The sequence below is a fragment of the Pelodiscus sinensis genome, chromosome 1 (assembly GCF_052426305.1).
Source record: "Pelodiscus sinensis isolate ZL-2025 chromosome 1, ASM5242630v1, whole genome shotgun sequence".
In the NCBI taxonomy this organism is placed as follows: Eukaryota; Metazoa; Chordata; order Testudines; family Trionychidae; genus Pelodiscus; species Pelodiscus sinensis.
In genome coordinates, this window is record NC_143052.1 from 317,676,910 (window position 1) to 317,694,670 (window position 17,761).

The 17,761-nt window shown below is 41.4% G+C and overlaps 1 protein-coding gene across 1 annotated transcript; it reads right to left on the bottom strand.

The window, feature by feature from the left end:
* Positions 1-549: 549 nt before the first annotated feature.
* LOC149525906 (interstitial collagenase-like) lies at positions 550-9,501 on the bottom strand. Its single transcript, XM_089775655.1, has 10 exons — positions 9,296-9,501; positions 8,289-8,533; positions 7,799-7,947; positions 7,561-7,686; positions 5,445-5,606; positions 4,884-5,001; positions 4,167-4,300; positions 2,689-2,848; positions 1,089-1,192; positions 550-878 (listed from the first exon to the last, which is right to left on the bottom strand). Exons 1-10 carry the CDS (start codon positions 9,407-9,409, stop codon positions 778-780), a joined length of 1,413 nt encoding a protein of 470 aa, XP_089631781.1. The 5' UTR covers positions 9,410-9,501; the 3' UTR covers positions 550-777.
* Between the last annotated feature and the right edge of the window lie 8,260 nt (positions 9,502-17,761).

A 17,761-nucleotide genomic window follows, 5' to 3' on the forward strand; every position in this document is an offset into this window, starting at 1 on the left:
TAAGGGCTCCAGGGAGAGGCAGAGGGAGAGGAGTTTTCTTGGTTGTGCCATCAGGGCACGCTGGGAAGGGCTGGAGGCCCCCTATTTCAAAATAAGCATCTACACAGCACTTATTTTGAAATAGCAATTTCAAAATTGGCACTATTCCTAGTGGAATGAAGTTTACCAATTTCAAAATAATTGTTCGGCTATTTCGATTTAATTTCAAAATAGCGGTTTGGCTGTGTAGACGCTGGTAAAGTTATTTCGAAATAACGGCTGTTATTTCAAAATAACTTTGCTGTGTAGATGTACCCTTAGGAATTAATTCTGGAGTAGTGGATTGATGAGAGGGAGGTTATATTAGCCTCACAGAAATTTTTCAGTGGGCCATGGGTGGTAATGCAGCATAGTGTATGTGGCTGCTCCATTCTATGCTTCTGAGCAGAGGGATGATTTGAGTCCCTAAATCTCCATGTAATTTCCTTGTGCACAGCCCTTTCATGCAGCCTGTGCTTGGGAGCAGAGTTTAGCTCTTGAGCAGTGGCAATGATCAGAAGACACAGGAAGTGGTAGGACAAATATATAATATTTTATGTATAATTGCAAGTCCAGTCTATAATAATACAATAAATTACATAATAACAGTACTGTTACATTCTGTAGTTATTCAGACAAAACTCCCAGAGGATCAAACTACAGAACAATATATTTTTGATATTTTAACATCTATTAAAAAATTAATAATATTACATATAAAATAATTTTAACAAGTTGGATACAAGTCCGTGGAATGAATCAGCAATTAAACCAGCTGTTGCTTTTCATGACACTGACAACTCTCTTGACGTTAGGATCAAACTGGTACTGTCTGTTTCCGATGAAGAAATAGATGTATCCTAGAAATAAAAATGAATTCTATGGTTATATTTCATTGGTAAAATATTACCCAACAAGTACTGCGATTAAGCAAAATGATAATATTGAGAGTACCTACATTTATGTTAATTTTTAATCTTAGGAGAGCAGTGAAATGATGAATTATGGTTGTCTTTTAAAAGATTTCTTCAACTTAGAGAAGCACAAATATTCTCTATTGTTTTACTTACTATCATGCTGGAAAACAGCATCCACGTTTTTTCCGATTCCTGGGAAATCCTTGATTATCTTCCTTGGATAACCCTGATCCATGGCCTGCCTGTTTTCATCATATCTGAATAGAAGAAATATATGTATAGTTTATGATAAATAAATAACATTTTAAAAGTCCAAAACTCATTCTGACACAAAAATGAGACTGTTCTTGGTAGAAAATCCAATAAAAATTAGATTAACTGAGCTCATAATGTCCTCCACAGGCTTGCATGCGTATGAGAGAGTTTAAAGATGGAAATCCTGGCCCCACTGAACTCAGTGGCAAACTTCCCATTGAGCTTTCACCTCAGGAATGTATGTGTGCATATGTCTAGATACTGTGGTTGAATGGGGAGGGAAAGGTGGGAACTGCATATCTAGTAGATACTGAACTGGGGAATTTGCTTGATAGTTTTGCAAGGAATATAACTCGTCTTGCCTATATGCAGCTTTGGCCACCACATCCTAGCCAATCAGAGTTTCTTGGGAACGTGATGCATCGGACCCACGAAGCAGAAGGCCTGTCTCTGTAACTCGGAAATCATACTTGTCATAGAGTCAATTGCCTAGCTGATATATTATTCATTAAGTAAAAGTCACGTGTATCTTTGATGACTTATTGTTATATTGAGTAGGAGTGGCACCGGCTCCCAGTAAAGGGGCTGAGATGGGGCAGACAGAAAGTTGGAGGACTGCACCCTCCCTCACCCCAAAGCCCTTCCATGGCATTGCACCAGGGCCAGATTGGAGGCAGGAAGCAGGAGCCAAGCTGTACAGGGTGCTGGCTGCTTGCAGCCACTAAGAGCTGCCTGGGCAGGGGGACCCAGCTCAAGGACTGGTGAGGCACTCTCTTAGCTCTATCTTCAGAGCTGGGTGGTTGGAAAGTAGAAGCAGCTATGGGTGGCTAGAGGGGGACAAAGGCAAATTTTGAGCTGATAATAGTCCCTGCAACCCTTCTCCCCTCTCCCCTCCCCAAGGTGCCCCTGATATTGTCATTCCAAGACCTCTGTTCCACTGAATTCTGAACTATTCTCAGATGAGAAGCTAAGGAGCCATTGCAAGATGACGAGAGCATTAGTCCAGCAGGGTAGTTTATTGCAAAAGATTACCAGGGTACCATGAAATAGAAACAAAGCTGCAGCCATGCATTATTACATAATCAAACAGCATAAATCCATTTAACTGTTCACACTGAAGGAACAAAAATCCAGTATTTTAATAGTGCTGTTAGCTTGATGTTTGAGAGACACAGGAGTACAATTTCATAGCATTACACCCTTTGGGTAATTCTTAAATAGCTTACTAGATAAAGGTCTCTCTACAGGTTGTGTGTCTCATCCTATAGAATGTGATCACATCCTGCCACAGAATTCTACGGGATGGTTGAAATAAACCTATAGGAAGGTTAGCATTTTCTATGAGATTCTATAAGTTTTTAAACTAACTTCCATAGAAAGCTATTCAGTTTTCTGGAACCCTATTGGTTTAATCTCTATTACATTTTATTTTATGTTTACACATTAATCCTCCAAGTCTGAAGTGAGAAATATAAGTCTCTTCAACATTAAATCTTACCTCCAATACTTGTCACCTACAAAGAAGTATGTTTTCCCTGAATTCTCATCACTGTAAGATGCATTAATTCTTTTAACATTTTTTGGGAATCCCAAGTCATAGATGCTTTTGGGGTGGTTGTACACTAATTCATATCCATTGAGGACCCAATATTTGTTCTCTGCAAAGAAAAATAAAATTAAATGTTTCACCAGCAGCTTCTGCTAATACCAAACATCTGATCATGGCTTCTGGTTTTCATTACAACGATGATAATGAAGCAATTTCATTTTCAACAGATATGTATAGCTGAGTAGTGATTCTGAGATCCCTTTACTTTCAATAAATTAAGGATTGGCACTGATCTTTGTTTTTTAACCATAGCATAGCTCCCACGAGAGATGTCATTCATGTTCGTAAATGAGACCTTGGAACAATGAGCCCCAGAAGAACCCTTCCCACCCACTTATTCATTTTGGGAAAAGACATGTTGTATTCTACAAATTGTTTAGTAATCCACCATGAACTGCTTATTGGGATGCAAGATTAACAATACTTGGGATGTGTTCAGAGACTTTAGTGATGGTGGCATACACATGTCTAAATAGATGCATAATAATCTTATGCATATAGCCATCTTCATCTCTCTCTCTCTCTTTCTCTCTCTCCCCACTTAAGTGTGTAATTACTAGAACTGATTGAACTATTTCAAATGGATAGCTATTTTCAGAAAATGATGGTTTTCTTTTTACTAAAACAAAACATTTCACAAACAAGTGTCAGAATTTTAAACGTTTTGGGTCACAGAGGGGGGCGGTGGAAAATTTGGTGTCCCTTTTTATATTCTGGTTAAAATTTGTAATAAAAATATTATTTGAATGCTTCTTAATTTTTTTGCTATCTAAAGTAGTGACTTTTGAATACTTTAAAAAAAACATCACTTTTGAAACTTTACACAAAATTTGGCTTTCATTTTTTGACCATCTCTAGTAATTTCCCTCATAAATATGTCTTGTCTTCACCTAGACTCTTCAGATGTTTAGAGATTTTTTGTTGCCTATGTTCCATAATACACCGAGCAGATCTTTGGATGTGGCATCAATAATTAACCAATTCTCTGCAGAATGCTTTTTAACACAGGTGCTAGTTCTTTGACTTAATACTGAGAATTAGCACGTTAATTCAAGAGTGGTAGTGATCTAGACTACAGGACATATTTAATTTAGACAAAATGCTTCTTAATAGTGTGTTATTTCCCATGATAAAACTAGATTTGAAGCAAAAGTGAAGCCATTTCCATATCTGGCTTTTCAGAACATTTACATTAAATAGATAAGCAACCTGTAATTCACTTTTCACATATTTTGGCAGCTTCTCTAATTTGAACATTTGAGTCATTTCATGCAGTGTCAACCAAGAAAAATTGCGCATTCTGTGAAGCAAAGTATTCCTAATAAATTCATAAATGACAAGAACTAAAGAATTTCAGATGCCGTTACCTTTAAAAAGAAAAACATGATCCTTTTCAACATTTTCATAAGCAGCCTGAATTCCAGATGGTAGATTTGGCCAGAGTAAAGAAATGAAATTGAGTTCGACCTCTGGGATCTGAGAATGCTTCCGCCAGAAATACCTGGTTTAAATACAAGTTTGCATATTAAAAACTGTTCCTACTGTGGCGAAGTGCTTCTGATTCCATCTCCCACTAGTGTTTGATTCACAGTGAGGAAAAGAGTGTGCTATGATTGCTTCCTACTAAAGCTAATTGCTTAGTGGTTTTGATGCTGTAGGTTACACATTTTATCCTTGCTAATGACCTATCATGTGGCAGAGTCATGACAAAGTAGTGGCTCAGTGTGTCACATAAACATAGATCCTTGCAAAACATGAGTTTGCTGCTGCTCTCTTGTTAATTGAATCTGTACTGGTAACAAGCTTGTCATTCCACTGTTTACAGTGACAGAGTATTGGAAAAGAGTATAGGGGGACCGAGGTCATAGTTTCCATTGAAAACAGAATTCCTGAGCAACTAGGTTATGCTAGGCCCCCATCCTCACAGAATTGTGACCATCTTTTGTATGGGATTTTTATTGTTAGAACTATATTTCTAAGTTACCATTTCACTTGAGATGTAATGGCAAATAAATGATCAGAACTATTGTTCCCTTTTAAGTAATGCTCTTCAAAGAGCCAACTCAGAAATGCTTTATTTTTACCTGTCCTTAAAGAACAGCAGTTCTCCACGTAGGGTAGCGACAGCATCAAAAGTCAGTTTGGGGTCACAAGTTACTGGTGTTGTGGGTCCGGTTGGTTTAATAGGGCCATCTGATTGTCCTACATGAAAAATCAAGAAAAATTGGCATTATATAATATGGAGCAATACAGTTGAAAAACCAGTGTTCTGAAGGATTTAGTGGTCACTCAAACCTGTCCCTTGAAAAATTGGGAGGAGTCATTAATCAGGGTTCTGTCAAATTCAGGTCTGTAAAGCTCCTAAACTCAGCACAAGTGAGGCCCAGCTCCCAACAAAACTATTAAAGTCTGCAAGAATCAGCATGCAGAGGAACTGAACTTCAGTGAAACTACCCTTAGGGACAATGCCTTCCTTCAGTTAACAGGAGTTCAGAAAAAACTGGGATTGCTCTGTGCAGCAATACTAGAATGTATCAACAATTACTAACCTGATTCTTAAAACATACATTTATTATAGATTAAGCAGCATTCTTCAAAAAAAGTGAAATTAACCCTGCATATCACTAGATGTTTATTTTTCTTACCATAGATTGCTTGAATGCCGTTAATGTCATCCTGAGGAAGGCGAAATTCGCTAGGCTCAATGTAGGAATAGGTGGGGTACATCAGGGCTCCGGGATCATCAGAATGAGACAGGCCCAATGAATGACCAAGTTCATGGGCAGCCACAAAGAACAAGTTGTATCCTGAGGAATTAACAAAATGTATATTTAAAATAGGTGAACTGTGTTTGACTATATCGTATAGCTATCTATATATGCCAGCCTAAAGCACACTACAAACAGTCAAGATTCTTTCAGTAATTCTGCAAACATTATAATACAGAGAAATTTAGCAGGCAAATTTGATAAAACTATATAGACCAATTACTGATTACTGCTTCCCTTACCCTTACGGTAGCCCCCTTCAAAAATGACCCAATTTTCCTTCTTAGATCTGTGTAAATAAGGAATCGTTCTACTGAAATAAGTAGAGGGTCACAGTCTTGGATAAAATTAGTCCTGATTTACATGAAAGCATATATGAGGGGAGTTGCAGTCAGGCCCCCAAACTGAGGCCAGTTTCAGTTGGTCTAGCCCTGTGCTAGCCCTGAACCTAGGATGACATAGTCCCTGCCTTGAAAAGTCTGTGAAATTCTCATCATGGACTGAGATTTTCTTGCTCCCAGAGAACATAAGAACATAAGAATGGCCAAACTGGGTCAGACCAAGATCCATCTAGCCCAGTATCCTGTCTGCAAACAGTGGCCAATACCAGATGCCCCAGAGGGAGTAAACACAACAGGTAATCATTACATGATCCCTCTCCTGTCACCCATTTCCAGACAAACAAGTTAGGGACATCTTTCCTACCCATCTTGGCTAATGGCCATTGATGGACCTAACCTCCATGAATCTATCTAGCTCTTTTTTGAACCCTGTTAAAGTCCTAGTCTTCACACCATCCTCTGGCAAGGATGACTGTGCAATGCATGAAGAAAAATATCCTTTTATTTGTTTTAAACCTGTTACCTATTAATTTCATTTGGTGACCCCTAATTCTTTTATTGTGGGAACAAGTAAATAACTTTTCCTTATTTAGTTTTTCCACACTAGTCATGATTTTATAGACAATCATATTTCCCTTTAGTCTCCTCTTTTCTAAGCTGAAGAATCCAAGTCTTTTTAATCTCTCTTCATATCGGACCCATTCCAAACCCCTAATCATTTTTGTTGCCCTTTTTTGAACCTTTTCCAATGCCAACATATCTTTTTTGAGAAGAAGCAATCATATCTGTATATAGTATTCAGGATGTGGGCATACCATGGTTTTCTATAGGAGCAATCAGATGTTCTCTATCTTATTCTCTATTCTCCTTTTTAATGATTCCTAACATCCTATTTGCTTTTTAACTGCCGCTGCACACTGAGTGTATGTTTTGCAGAGAACTATCCACAATGACTCCAAGATCTCTCTCTTGAGTAGTTGTAGCTAAATTAGTCCCCATGATATTGTATGTATAGTTGGTATTATTTTTTTCCAATTTGCATTACTTTACATTTATCAACATTAAATTTCTTTTGTCATTTTGTTGACTAATCTCACCTAGTTTGGTGAGATCTTTTTGAAGCACGTCAGAATCTGCTTTAGTCTTAACTATCTTGAGCAGTTTGGTATCATCTGCATCTAGATCATTTATAAATAAGTTGAATAGTATGGCTCCCAGGACAGACCCTTGGGGGACACCACTAGTTACCTCTTTCCACTTGGAAAACTTACCATTTATTGCTACCCTTTTTTTCCTGTCTTTTAACCAGTTATCTAATTGTCATTGAGAGGTGAGGAGGCAGAAGCTTCCCAGCAAAGTTTTAGTTCTGTGATTAGGGTGCTCACTCAGGAGGTGGAAGATGATGATTCAGTCCTTCCCTTCCCCTTCCTTAAAGGGATTTGAACATGGGCTTTGTAGAGTTATCTCTCTCTCTCTCTCTCTTATTACTTCTACACTGTGGAACTGTTTCAACAGGAGAGACTGAAGAGTTTCACACCAGAATTATCTTTTAGTCCTGTCTTTTGTGGATGCATGCCTAAGTAGCTGCTTTACATGAGGGAAGATGACACAATTTGGTCTTGTATAAACAGGGGAATTAATGACTTTCCTACCTTTTGAGCCTTTTGTCCAAAATTCTGCCTCATCAAAGTGCACATCTCCACCAATATTGTTGCCAGGCTGAAAGGCATGAGCCAGGAGCCCATTAGGTCCATCAAAGGGAGAATTGTCACGATGATCTAAAAAAAAAGAATGAATGAAAGAAAGAAAGATAATGAACTTAATTCTGATTGTCAAGCACGTCTATAACTGGTGATGACTAATGTTTTGATCGATGTCCATCGGTCTTACCTCCAATTTCAAAAGACATCATTATGTCTGCAGTGCCATCATAGATCCTTTTGAATGTCAGCGGTGCCACATCGCTCCAAACTTTAAATGCATTTTGGATTGCTTTGTCCACATCAGCTGGATTCATATCTGGTGTGTAGTTCACAATCCTTTAAAATAACGCAGAAAGTTATATATACATTTTGGTATCTACAGTTGTCGTTTATGTAGAATATATTGTTCTAGGCCAAAATATTTCAAATTTGGTGCCTAAAGTTAGATACCTTAAAACCACATTTTGGGAGCATATTAACTGACTTGATTTTCAAATTCTGAGCATTTACAACTCCCGCAGACTTTATCCATGGTTGTAACCTTCCTTTAAAAATCAGGGCACCTATCCAGGTGCTTCGATAAGCAATTAGGTGTCTAACTTTGGAACTTTGGGCAAGTCATCTGAAAATTTTGGCCTTAACTCTTTTGCTCAATAAATTCTTTAGACAAATGTTACCTGTATGTCAGATCCTTTCTTTCCCATTTTGGATTTCCTTCAGTGAGGCGATACTGACCCACATCGGGTACACCACACCTGGACATCTTCATCACCTCCAAAGTTTCAACATCTGGTTTCCCTGTCACTTTCAGCCCAAAAAATGTCTGCATTTCCTTGAGTTTTTCAGTTAAAGGGTTAGTATTTTTGTTCTTAAAGGGAGACTGCTTCTCTGGTTCAAACTTGTAGAAATTTCGCAGATAATTCTGAAGAAAAAAGAAAGAACGGTGCTTTGTGTCATTTACACTCATTAAGTCATGCAAAGCAGTCTAAACAGTTACGAAATTACACCCATGTGCCTGGGGCCTATGTTTTCCAAGAGGCAGGACAGCTCGCTTTCTGCAGGAACTTAGTTAACAATCAGAAATAATACAGTGTAATTTTCTTAATGACATCTAGATTTCCTATTTTATAAAATGTAACTTCTCTGAGACTGCTCAGATCATCAGATGATAACAGTATCTGTCTCTCAGCCACTAATTACTCAGCTTTGATTCCCAGTGAAACCAGTAGAGGATGCTGGAGGCCAACCATTACAACATCTTAACTAGGGTTATATATCTTAGTTACTTTTTGTTCTGCTGCTGCATTAAGGCTGTGATTCAGCAAGGTACTTAAGCATGTGCCTAATTTTAAGTACTTGCATTAAAGACAATGAGACTATTTATGACCTTAAAGTTAGGCACTGAGTTAAGTACCTGGCTGAATTGGAGCCTACATTTTTATAGAATCTCAGAATCTGATCACTAAATAACATAATTAATGCCATATGTCTGTATTTCAGACAAAACTATACTGGTGCCAAGGGAAAATATTTCCCTTAAAACCTCTTGAACATCAGGACTGGTTTTAAAAAAAGAAATACAACTGCAGTTTGATAATTATAAGCTAAAATTCTATGAAACTGACAAGAAGGTTCCTTCCTACCATTTAATTTAGAGTATCTGATATACATAGCATTTATTTACCTCCACAAGCTGGGTGTTTTTGTCTTCATCTTCAGTTCCTGGAGCCACAGGAAAAGCAGAGGAGAAAGCTACATATAGTAACAGAAGAAATGAAAAGGTCTTCATTCTTGTCATTTCTGTGCCTCGTTGCACTAATGCTGCTTGCTCTACAGCTACTACATACCCGTCGCTTAGAGAGCCCTGCTTATATAGCAACTGTGTACATCAGCTCCCAAGTGACTCATAGTGTATAACTTCCTCTGATTAGCAAGGCACCCGATACATAACAATAGTTTCATCATCAAGGAGTGACACAACTGATAGAACTCCCTCCCCTCATTTTCAGACACCAATAATATGATTAATACCAAAGGAAGAGGTTTGCAGATGAAAGTGCAATGATCCCAAAGTCCCTTCCTTCCTCATTTAGATTATTTCCCATCTAAATGGTCCTGCCAATGTTTCTGAACATTGAGAAAAACATTAGGCCATAGTTATAACAAGAATAAGAAGCAATATAAACATAGCAACCACCATACAGAAAAGCATCAAGCACAGGCTTAACTTTAAACCTGGGAGTAATCCCGTTGACCTCAACTGCCTACAGCTATATTATGCTCCCTGAAGCCTTTACCTCTTTTGAACAGGGGTAATCAAAGGGTGTGTCTAGACTACAGGGTTTGTTTTTTTTAAAGTGGCCTTTTTTTGAAAAAAACTGTACCTCCATCTAGACTGCCGCCGTGTTCTGTCGACAGTAAATAGAAAGAATGCGGCGGTTTTGTCGATGGTGGTAAATCTCATTTTATGAAGAAGAATGCCTTTTTCGATAGAGATCTGTCGAAAAAAGGTGTGTATGGATGCGGGGAGCCTGTTCTTTAAAAAAAAAAAAAGGCGTCCAGGAAGAAGCCCTGGTGGATAGTCCATCCTTTACATGCTGAGCACCTCTATGGTTCCTGTCCGCAGCTTCTTAAAGGCACAGGCATCCAGACAGGCATTGCTGTCAGCCATCCAGAGCACCTGTGTAGCCATGTCCCAGCCTCAAGGCCCCCCTGGCCCTTCTCAGTACAGTGAGGAGAACCCACCCAGGGGCACCAAAAAGCAGGCACCAGCCTGGTCAGGACCAGAAATTAAAAACCTCCTGGAACTCTGGTCCCAGGAAGAATTCCTGCAGGCCCTGCAGTCGCACTGCAGGAACATGGACATATATGGGTGCATGGCCCAGGGACTGGCCAAGAAAGGGCATCACCCCCGCACCATGGATCAAGTGAGGGCCCAGGTGAAAGAACTGCAGCAGGGGTATGCCAAGGCCAGAGACCAGAGCTCCTGTTCTGAGGCATCCCCACAGACCTGCCCATACTCTACAGAGTTGGAGCAGATTCTGGGAGGTGGAGAAGCCCAGACTCCGCTGCGTGTCTGTGGAGTCTGGGTTACCCCACCATATTGTGGACCAACCTCTGAGGGACGGGAGAGCTGCACCCGGAGGAAGAGGAGGAAGAGACAGCAGGGACTCTCTCCCAGGAGCCGGTCCTCCAGACCCCAGAGGCCTCCCAGGCATCCGTGGACATCAGGGAGGGAACATTGGGTGAGTGCTTTGAGGGGTCACCACATCTGGGTGAGTTGGCAGTGTGGGGGGCCATCTAGTCCCATTGCCACTGTGGGGCCCCTGTGAGGCTTTCAGGCTACTCACACGTGGTGTCATGTGTAACACCTCTGAGTCTCCTGTCCAAAGGAGATCCCCTGACAGTGACGGCATGCCCTCGGGGACAGTAGGGGTGCACACATACATTGATTTTCCTCCACAGCTGGGCCCTCCATCCAAGAGGGGAGCACCACACCAGCCTCACCACCATCCCAGACATGTGGCACCCGCAGGCACCGGCGTGTCTACACTGACATGCTGAAAGAGCATGTAGAGACCCTGCAGGACCTCAACAGGACTCTTCAGCAGAGGATGGAGGCAGCGGCTGTGTGGCACAACAGGCTGCTGGATGAACTGGTCCAGCAGCGCACTGCCATCTGTGCCACTATGCGAGAGATCCTAGCCTTGCCAGCCCCTGTCACAGGCACCACTCCTCCTGCATGCCAAGACCCTGCTTCGCCAGCCCCCTGCTCTCTCAGGTCCCCCTGCTCAGCCACACCCTCCTGCTCCAGAGCCCTCACAGGCCCAACATCTCCCCTCCTCTCCACTCCTGCCCAAGCCAGGACTGGCTCTCACCCCACCCGAGCCCAAGGCTGTGTCAGGATGCATGAAGGTGACAGGACCCTGCAATCAGGGAAGCAGTGGCCTATTTGAGCCTCCTCTCCTGTCCAGGATTTCAGCCCCCCTCCCCCCTCCAGGTTTTCAGTCTCCTACCACCTCAGTTAAAGGACATTTTAGTTCTGTAACAAAATCTTTATTTTTGAGTGAAAGATTTACCTTGTATATAGACATTTGAACAATGAAAAGAGAAAGTTTTTTAACAGTTACCACATTTTCCTTACCGATAGTGTTTCTAATAAAAAAACAATGTCTGTTTACAGAGAAAACCGGGTGTGCCCCAACCACCTGACACAAATGTCCATAAAATGTCCCTGGTGGTCAGCCAGGGCCTGCAGCACCATGGAATAGTAGCCCTTCCTGTTTATAAATTGGGCTGCTCGATGGGGCGGTGTGCGGATTGGGATGTGTGTTCCATCGAGGGCTTCTCTGCAGTTTGGGAAGCCAAGTGCAGCAAACCTGGCAATGATGTTGTCCAGGTCCCCGAGACGGACGAGCCTCTTCAGCAGCTCCGCATTGATGGCCCTTACCACCGGCAGCAAGAGACAAATAAACAGAAATGAGGGAGTTAGACAGGTTACCTAAGAGCTTAGGAGAACCCCACCCTCCTACCAGCCCACCTCTCCCCTTATCAGGATGCCCCCTCCCCTGCATCAATGCAGGGTTGGCCAAGGAGTCACTTCCAAGTGCCACTCCATCCCTTACTCCCTCTTGCCCTTACCTGGCAGTCCCCCTTTCTCAGCCCCTGCACTCAGCAGGGCCCGTCCCCTGAAAGTGACTTATCTCCATTAAAATGGCATCGACAGTAGACCTCCCCACGCCAAACTGGTGTCCCACGGAGCGGTAGCTGTAGGGGGTGGCCAGCTTCCAAAGGGCAATTGCGACCCCCTTCTTCAAGGGGATGGTGGGCCACAGGTGGGTGTCCTGGTGTTGCAGAGCAGGGGCAAGCCAGACACACATCTCCTGGAATGTGGCCTTCTGCATCCGGAAGTTGTGAAGCCTCTGGTCGTCGTCCCAGAGCTCCATGACAAGCTGGTCCCACCAGTCTGAACTCGTCTCGTGCCTCCAAATCTGCCTGTCCCCAAAAAAGTTTGGGGGCAAGGACAGAGCTCCTGCATCCCGGACAAAGGTCTCATATGGGGCAGGAGATTCATGACAGAGTCATGAAGATGCAGCAGAAGCTGCAGTGTGGCAGCATGGGGCTATCACCTGCCCAGGGGCAGCTCAAGCTCCATGGTCAAAAACAGTGAAAAGCAGAAAAAAACCTCAGAAAATAAACTTCCGTGGTGTCCAAGAAAGCAGGGCAACCAGAGCAAGCACTGCAACAGCTTTGCTTTCCCTCTAGGAAGTAGGCAAGCCAGAAGCAGGAACAGAGCAACGGCTGTCCAGGTGTATCCCTTTAAGCACGCGTCTCAGCAAAGGGCATGAAGCATCACCAGGGAGTAAAGGCTGCCCCCATGCCCTGCCAGAAGCATTTCTGGTGCCTTTTTTTTTGAAAGAGCATCCAGTAATCCGGACTACTGGATGCTCTTTTTCGAAAAAGCGAATCGATTTTTCGATCCACGTAATGCAATCTAGATGCTCTTTTTTGAAAGAGGCGCTTTCGAAAAAGGCGTGTAGTCTAGACGTAATCAAAATGTATCCAACCAGGGCTTGATTCTGCCCTCACAGCAGTGTAATACACCAATCCTGCAGTAGGCACCTTTAATGCAGACTAGTGTGCGTGTGTGGAGTCCCAGTGTACTCAATGCCTGCTCCAGCAAAGCAGAATGTTAAGTAGATGATAAACCCTAAAAATTCAAATGGTCTCATTGACTTCAAGAGTAATGCTTCAACTTAAGCAAGCATATATTTACAGGACCATCTCCTCATTGCAGGATCGAGTCTTAATTTGGGATTAACTCAACTGATCAATGTAAAAACTTTGTCAGCACTAATATTTTTCAAATGAAACATGACAGCTATGTAATCAAACAAAATCTCTTTGTATCGTTTTGCATATTAACCACAGCAGACACATACATCTTCTATGAGGTAACTGTGAGAAACTAGTACAGGAAGTTTCAGAAATAAGGAAGCAGAAAATTAATGCCAACATTTACAATTATTAGCAAAATAACTCATCATGACGGATCTCCATTCCAGCCATGTAGATCTTCAGTCTCAAGATTCATCATCCAAAGACATGCTATTTTTGATTGTGCTTTATTTCATCATTTTCAGGCATCGACAAACAGTTGTATGTATATAGGACACAACTCTAAAATGCCATTGCATTACGTTATGTGTTCAAAGTAGTCATGCTCTTATTCATAAATGTGGGGCTGAAAAGCAGTTTTAGTTTATCTAGTCTAGTCCTGTTTGTGAAAGAGAGTATTTCCCCCAAAACACTTCTCCTTCTTGTGTTTTATACAGACTATATTTTCATTTTTAGTTTTGTTCAGCTGCTCTTGCTTTGCCCTCTTCCTTTCTTTTACCATTTTGCCTTTTAAAGAAAACATAAACACACTTAAAACACCTGGATATTCACCCAAAGGACAAAGATCAATGCAAAAAAATGCCAATTGTTATCTTCTAAAATATTACCAAATCACAGTGATGAATCCTAAATTGCATGGAAAGATCCATGCACAAGACAATTTGGGCACAAGATGCCAGGATAAATATCAGCTGAGGCAAGATTTTAAAATATTATGAACAATAGACTAGTGACCAACCCAAAGGGAGAAAAGGAGATGTGTATATTTTCCATATGGCCCATAATATGTGATTTTTTAAATGCAGTTTTCACAGCCAACTTTAATGTTTCCAGTAGCACTATATATTCTGAATATGTCATACTTATTCACAATGAGCAGCGTTTTATCATGCAGGTAGTCTCAGTGAAAACTGTTGCATTATGAGGATAGTGAGGTATCACTACGCATGAGTAAAGATAGCAAAGTTAGGCTAATAGGGTATGTGTATGCAGCAGTGTTATTTTGAAATAACATAGTGCGCATCTATACAGCAAGCCGTTATTTTGAAATAATGTTGAGATAAAAGACTTCTTATTCCTGCTCCTGTAACCCTTACTTCACGAGGAGTAAGGGAAGTCAAAGGAAGACTATCTTTCTTTGACTTCCTGCTGTTTAGACAGTGCCAAAAGCCAAAGTAAGATATTTCGACGTCAGCTACGCAATTGACCTAGCTGAAGTTATGTATCTTAATTTGACTTTTACCCTGCAGTGTACACGTGCCCATGATGAGTAGTGCATGTAATCAGAATAACTAAAGGGATAATCATTTTTTAAGGATTTTTTAAAGGATTTTTTAAGAATCATTTACAAGGATTTTAAAAAAGTCCTTAATCATTTTTTAAGGATACAATGATTTCCTACTAATATTACAATCAAGAACCATTTTATACAGTTAACTTTTCACCAGTAACTCATTCCTTATGACACTCTTATATCCTATTCTATCTGCATACCTTTTCATATGAATTATTTGTCTGCCATGTGAAGGATTTTATACCATGCTACACAATGCTACACAATTCAGTATTTGAGAAATTGTGTGATCATGTAAGACTGGCCAGATTTTCAGTTGCCCATTATGGAACTTGTCTTCCATTTTGCTCTTGTTCAGGCCTGATTCTCAAGTGGGCAGAAAGCAGGACTGGCCTGAAAACAGGAAATCTATTCTGAGAAACATATTGAGGTTTTGAAATATGTGGAACAAAACAGACCCTTCAGAATTGAAACCAGAACAAAACAAAAGCAAGAGAGAGACCCACCCAAAACAGCCAACAGACTGATATTAAGGGCACTCCCTAGAAATGTGGGAGACACAAGTTCAAGTCTATGCACTCCCCTGTTCAGAACGGGGTCTTGAACCCACCTCAGGGTAGAGTGCCCTCAACTCTGTACTATTGCCTCCTTTGGGGTGAGGCTTTCTTTCTCACACAGTAACTGATTCATTTCTACAGAAGTTTGGTTTCTACTGAAAAAAACATTTCATCAAATTTTTTTCTCACGATCCTTAGCAGAGTTTCACATAGGCTATGTCTAGACTATGCTTTATTTTCGAAGGATATCTTACTCTCGATACATATTTCTTCATTTACAAAATGGACCTTTGTTATGCCTATCTAGAGCATATATCTTTAATTAGACTCATTCTTGCTACATTAGCTCCTTATTCCTGATATGGTAGGAACCCATCTATACTGGAGCTCAGAATTGTGTTTGAAAATGCAGACTACTTCCCATTGTTCCTTAACTATAACTGATAACATCTTTAAATGTTCTACAGGTTGAACCTCTGTGGTCTGGGACTCTCTGGTCTGGCAACATCATGGTCCGGCACCAGCAGGACCATAGATGTTGCTGGTGTAGAAAGCCCCAGCACAGAGGTTGCTGGCAGCTGGGAGCAGAGCCGGCTGGTGGGACCAGCATGACAGCAGAGCCCATGGAGCACCAGAGCCTACAGTCAGCAGAGCCAAGAAGCCGACGGAGCCTCCAGAGCCCACGGTTGGCAGAGCTGCAAGCGCTGGCAGGGCTGCTGGGCCCACAAGTGTTGGCAAGGCTACCAGAGCTTCTGGGTTCAGCCAGGCTGTTGGAGCTGGCAGGCTGGCAAGGTTGACAAAGCTCACAGAGCCTGCAGGGCTGCCATAGCCAAGGGGCTGGGGAAGCAGTGTCAGGTAACTGAGGAGAAGGGTCCAGCAGAGAGGCTGGCACTCCACCCCTTCCCCTGACCCCTTCCCCTATGACTTCCCCTGATCTGGCAAACTCCCTTGGCTGGGACCGGTTAGGTCCCCAGGGTGCTGGACCAGGGAGGTCCAACCTGTAGTGATTTTCATCCCGAAAGGAGTTTTCCTTCTAATATTACAATCAAGAACCATTTTATACAGTTAACTTTTCACCAGTAACTCATTCCTTATGACACATTTATATCCTATCCTATCTGCATACCTTTTCATATGAATTGTTTGTCTGCCGTGTGCAGGATACTATGATTTTCATCCCTAAAGGAGTGGACCCATGGCCTCTTCTTCTTAGGGGATGTGCTGTCTCAACAAAACAAGTCAGGAGAAATTCTTCAAGGGCAGCCACATTGGCATTTCCATTTATACCATTTTTAGTACTATGAAAATTAAGAACAATAATTTGCAATGCAAAGAGCTGATTTCAGCAATTTCAGCATTTCCTGTAGAAAGAGTTATGTTCAGTTTTATTTTTCCACCAGTAGGTGGCAAAAGCACATTCTGTATTTCTTCTAAGAGGACAACTTGTACATTTATGTGCAAACATCTTGCACAATCATTTGTACCCTAAAGTGGCCTGCTTTTAATTTCTTCTGAAGCAATAAAAAGTAATATCTTCATGCAAATAATGTTATGCTGAAACAAGGTCTTTTGCTAACGAGTGGCTTTTTTTTGCCAGAAGTTGAACACAAAAGCCATACTTGGAGTCATTACATATCAGTGTTGGATCAGTTAATATAATGATTTCTTAAACTACTAGAAAATTCATGTGGAGCCCTGCACATTTTGAAACTGACTTCAGAAAGAGGAGGCCTCCCCATAAAACTTATTTATTTAAGACTTTATACAAGCTACCGATGTGTGCTATTGCAAATGAGGTGATAGCTAATATGGGATATTTTCTTTAACCAGACAGTATAGACTTTGCTTCTGGAGAATTATCACACAATCAGTAAAAACAAACTAAATCCACCTTAAGTGGTACTACAACCATTATGGAGCCATTTAAAACAGAATTAAGCTTAAAGGCTACAGGCATAGGTAGAGAGACCATTTGCTCTGTTTTGGCCAGAACAGGTCCCTTGTTAAGCTCTGTCCTGGACTTCATGACTTTTTGCGTGTGGCAAAACCGGACATTTGCCGCATTCGCACTTGCTCTGTGTGGGTGCAGAGGAACATTTGGGCAAGAGAAAACAGGACAAATGCCCAATTTTATCGAAAAAGTCATGACTTCCATGACATGGGATTGGGCCTGCAGCAATGCCAGGTGATTCATATTGCCTCAATTCAGAGAGGTGAGGAGAGCCTAGGAGATGAGGAAAATGGAAGCATAGCAGGTCAGGGAGAAGGACAGAGAAGAGGGGATGGAGAAAAATAGGAGGAAGAAGAACTAGGGCAGAAGGGCCTTATATTCACTCCTAATGTCTCATTTTTAGTTGCGGGAAATAGGGTCATGCTAAGACACATAGAGCAAAGTGCAACT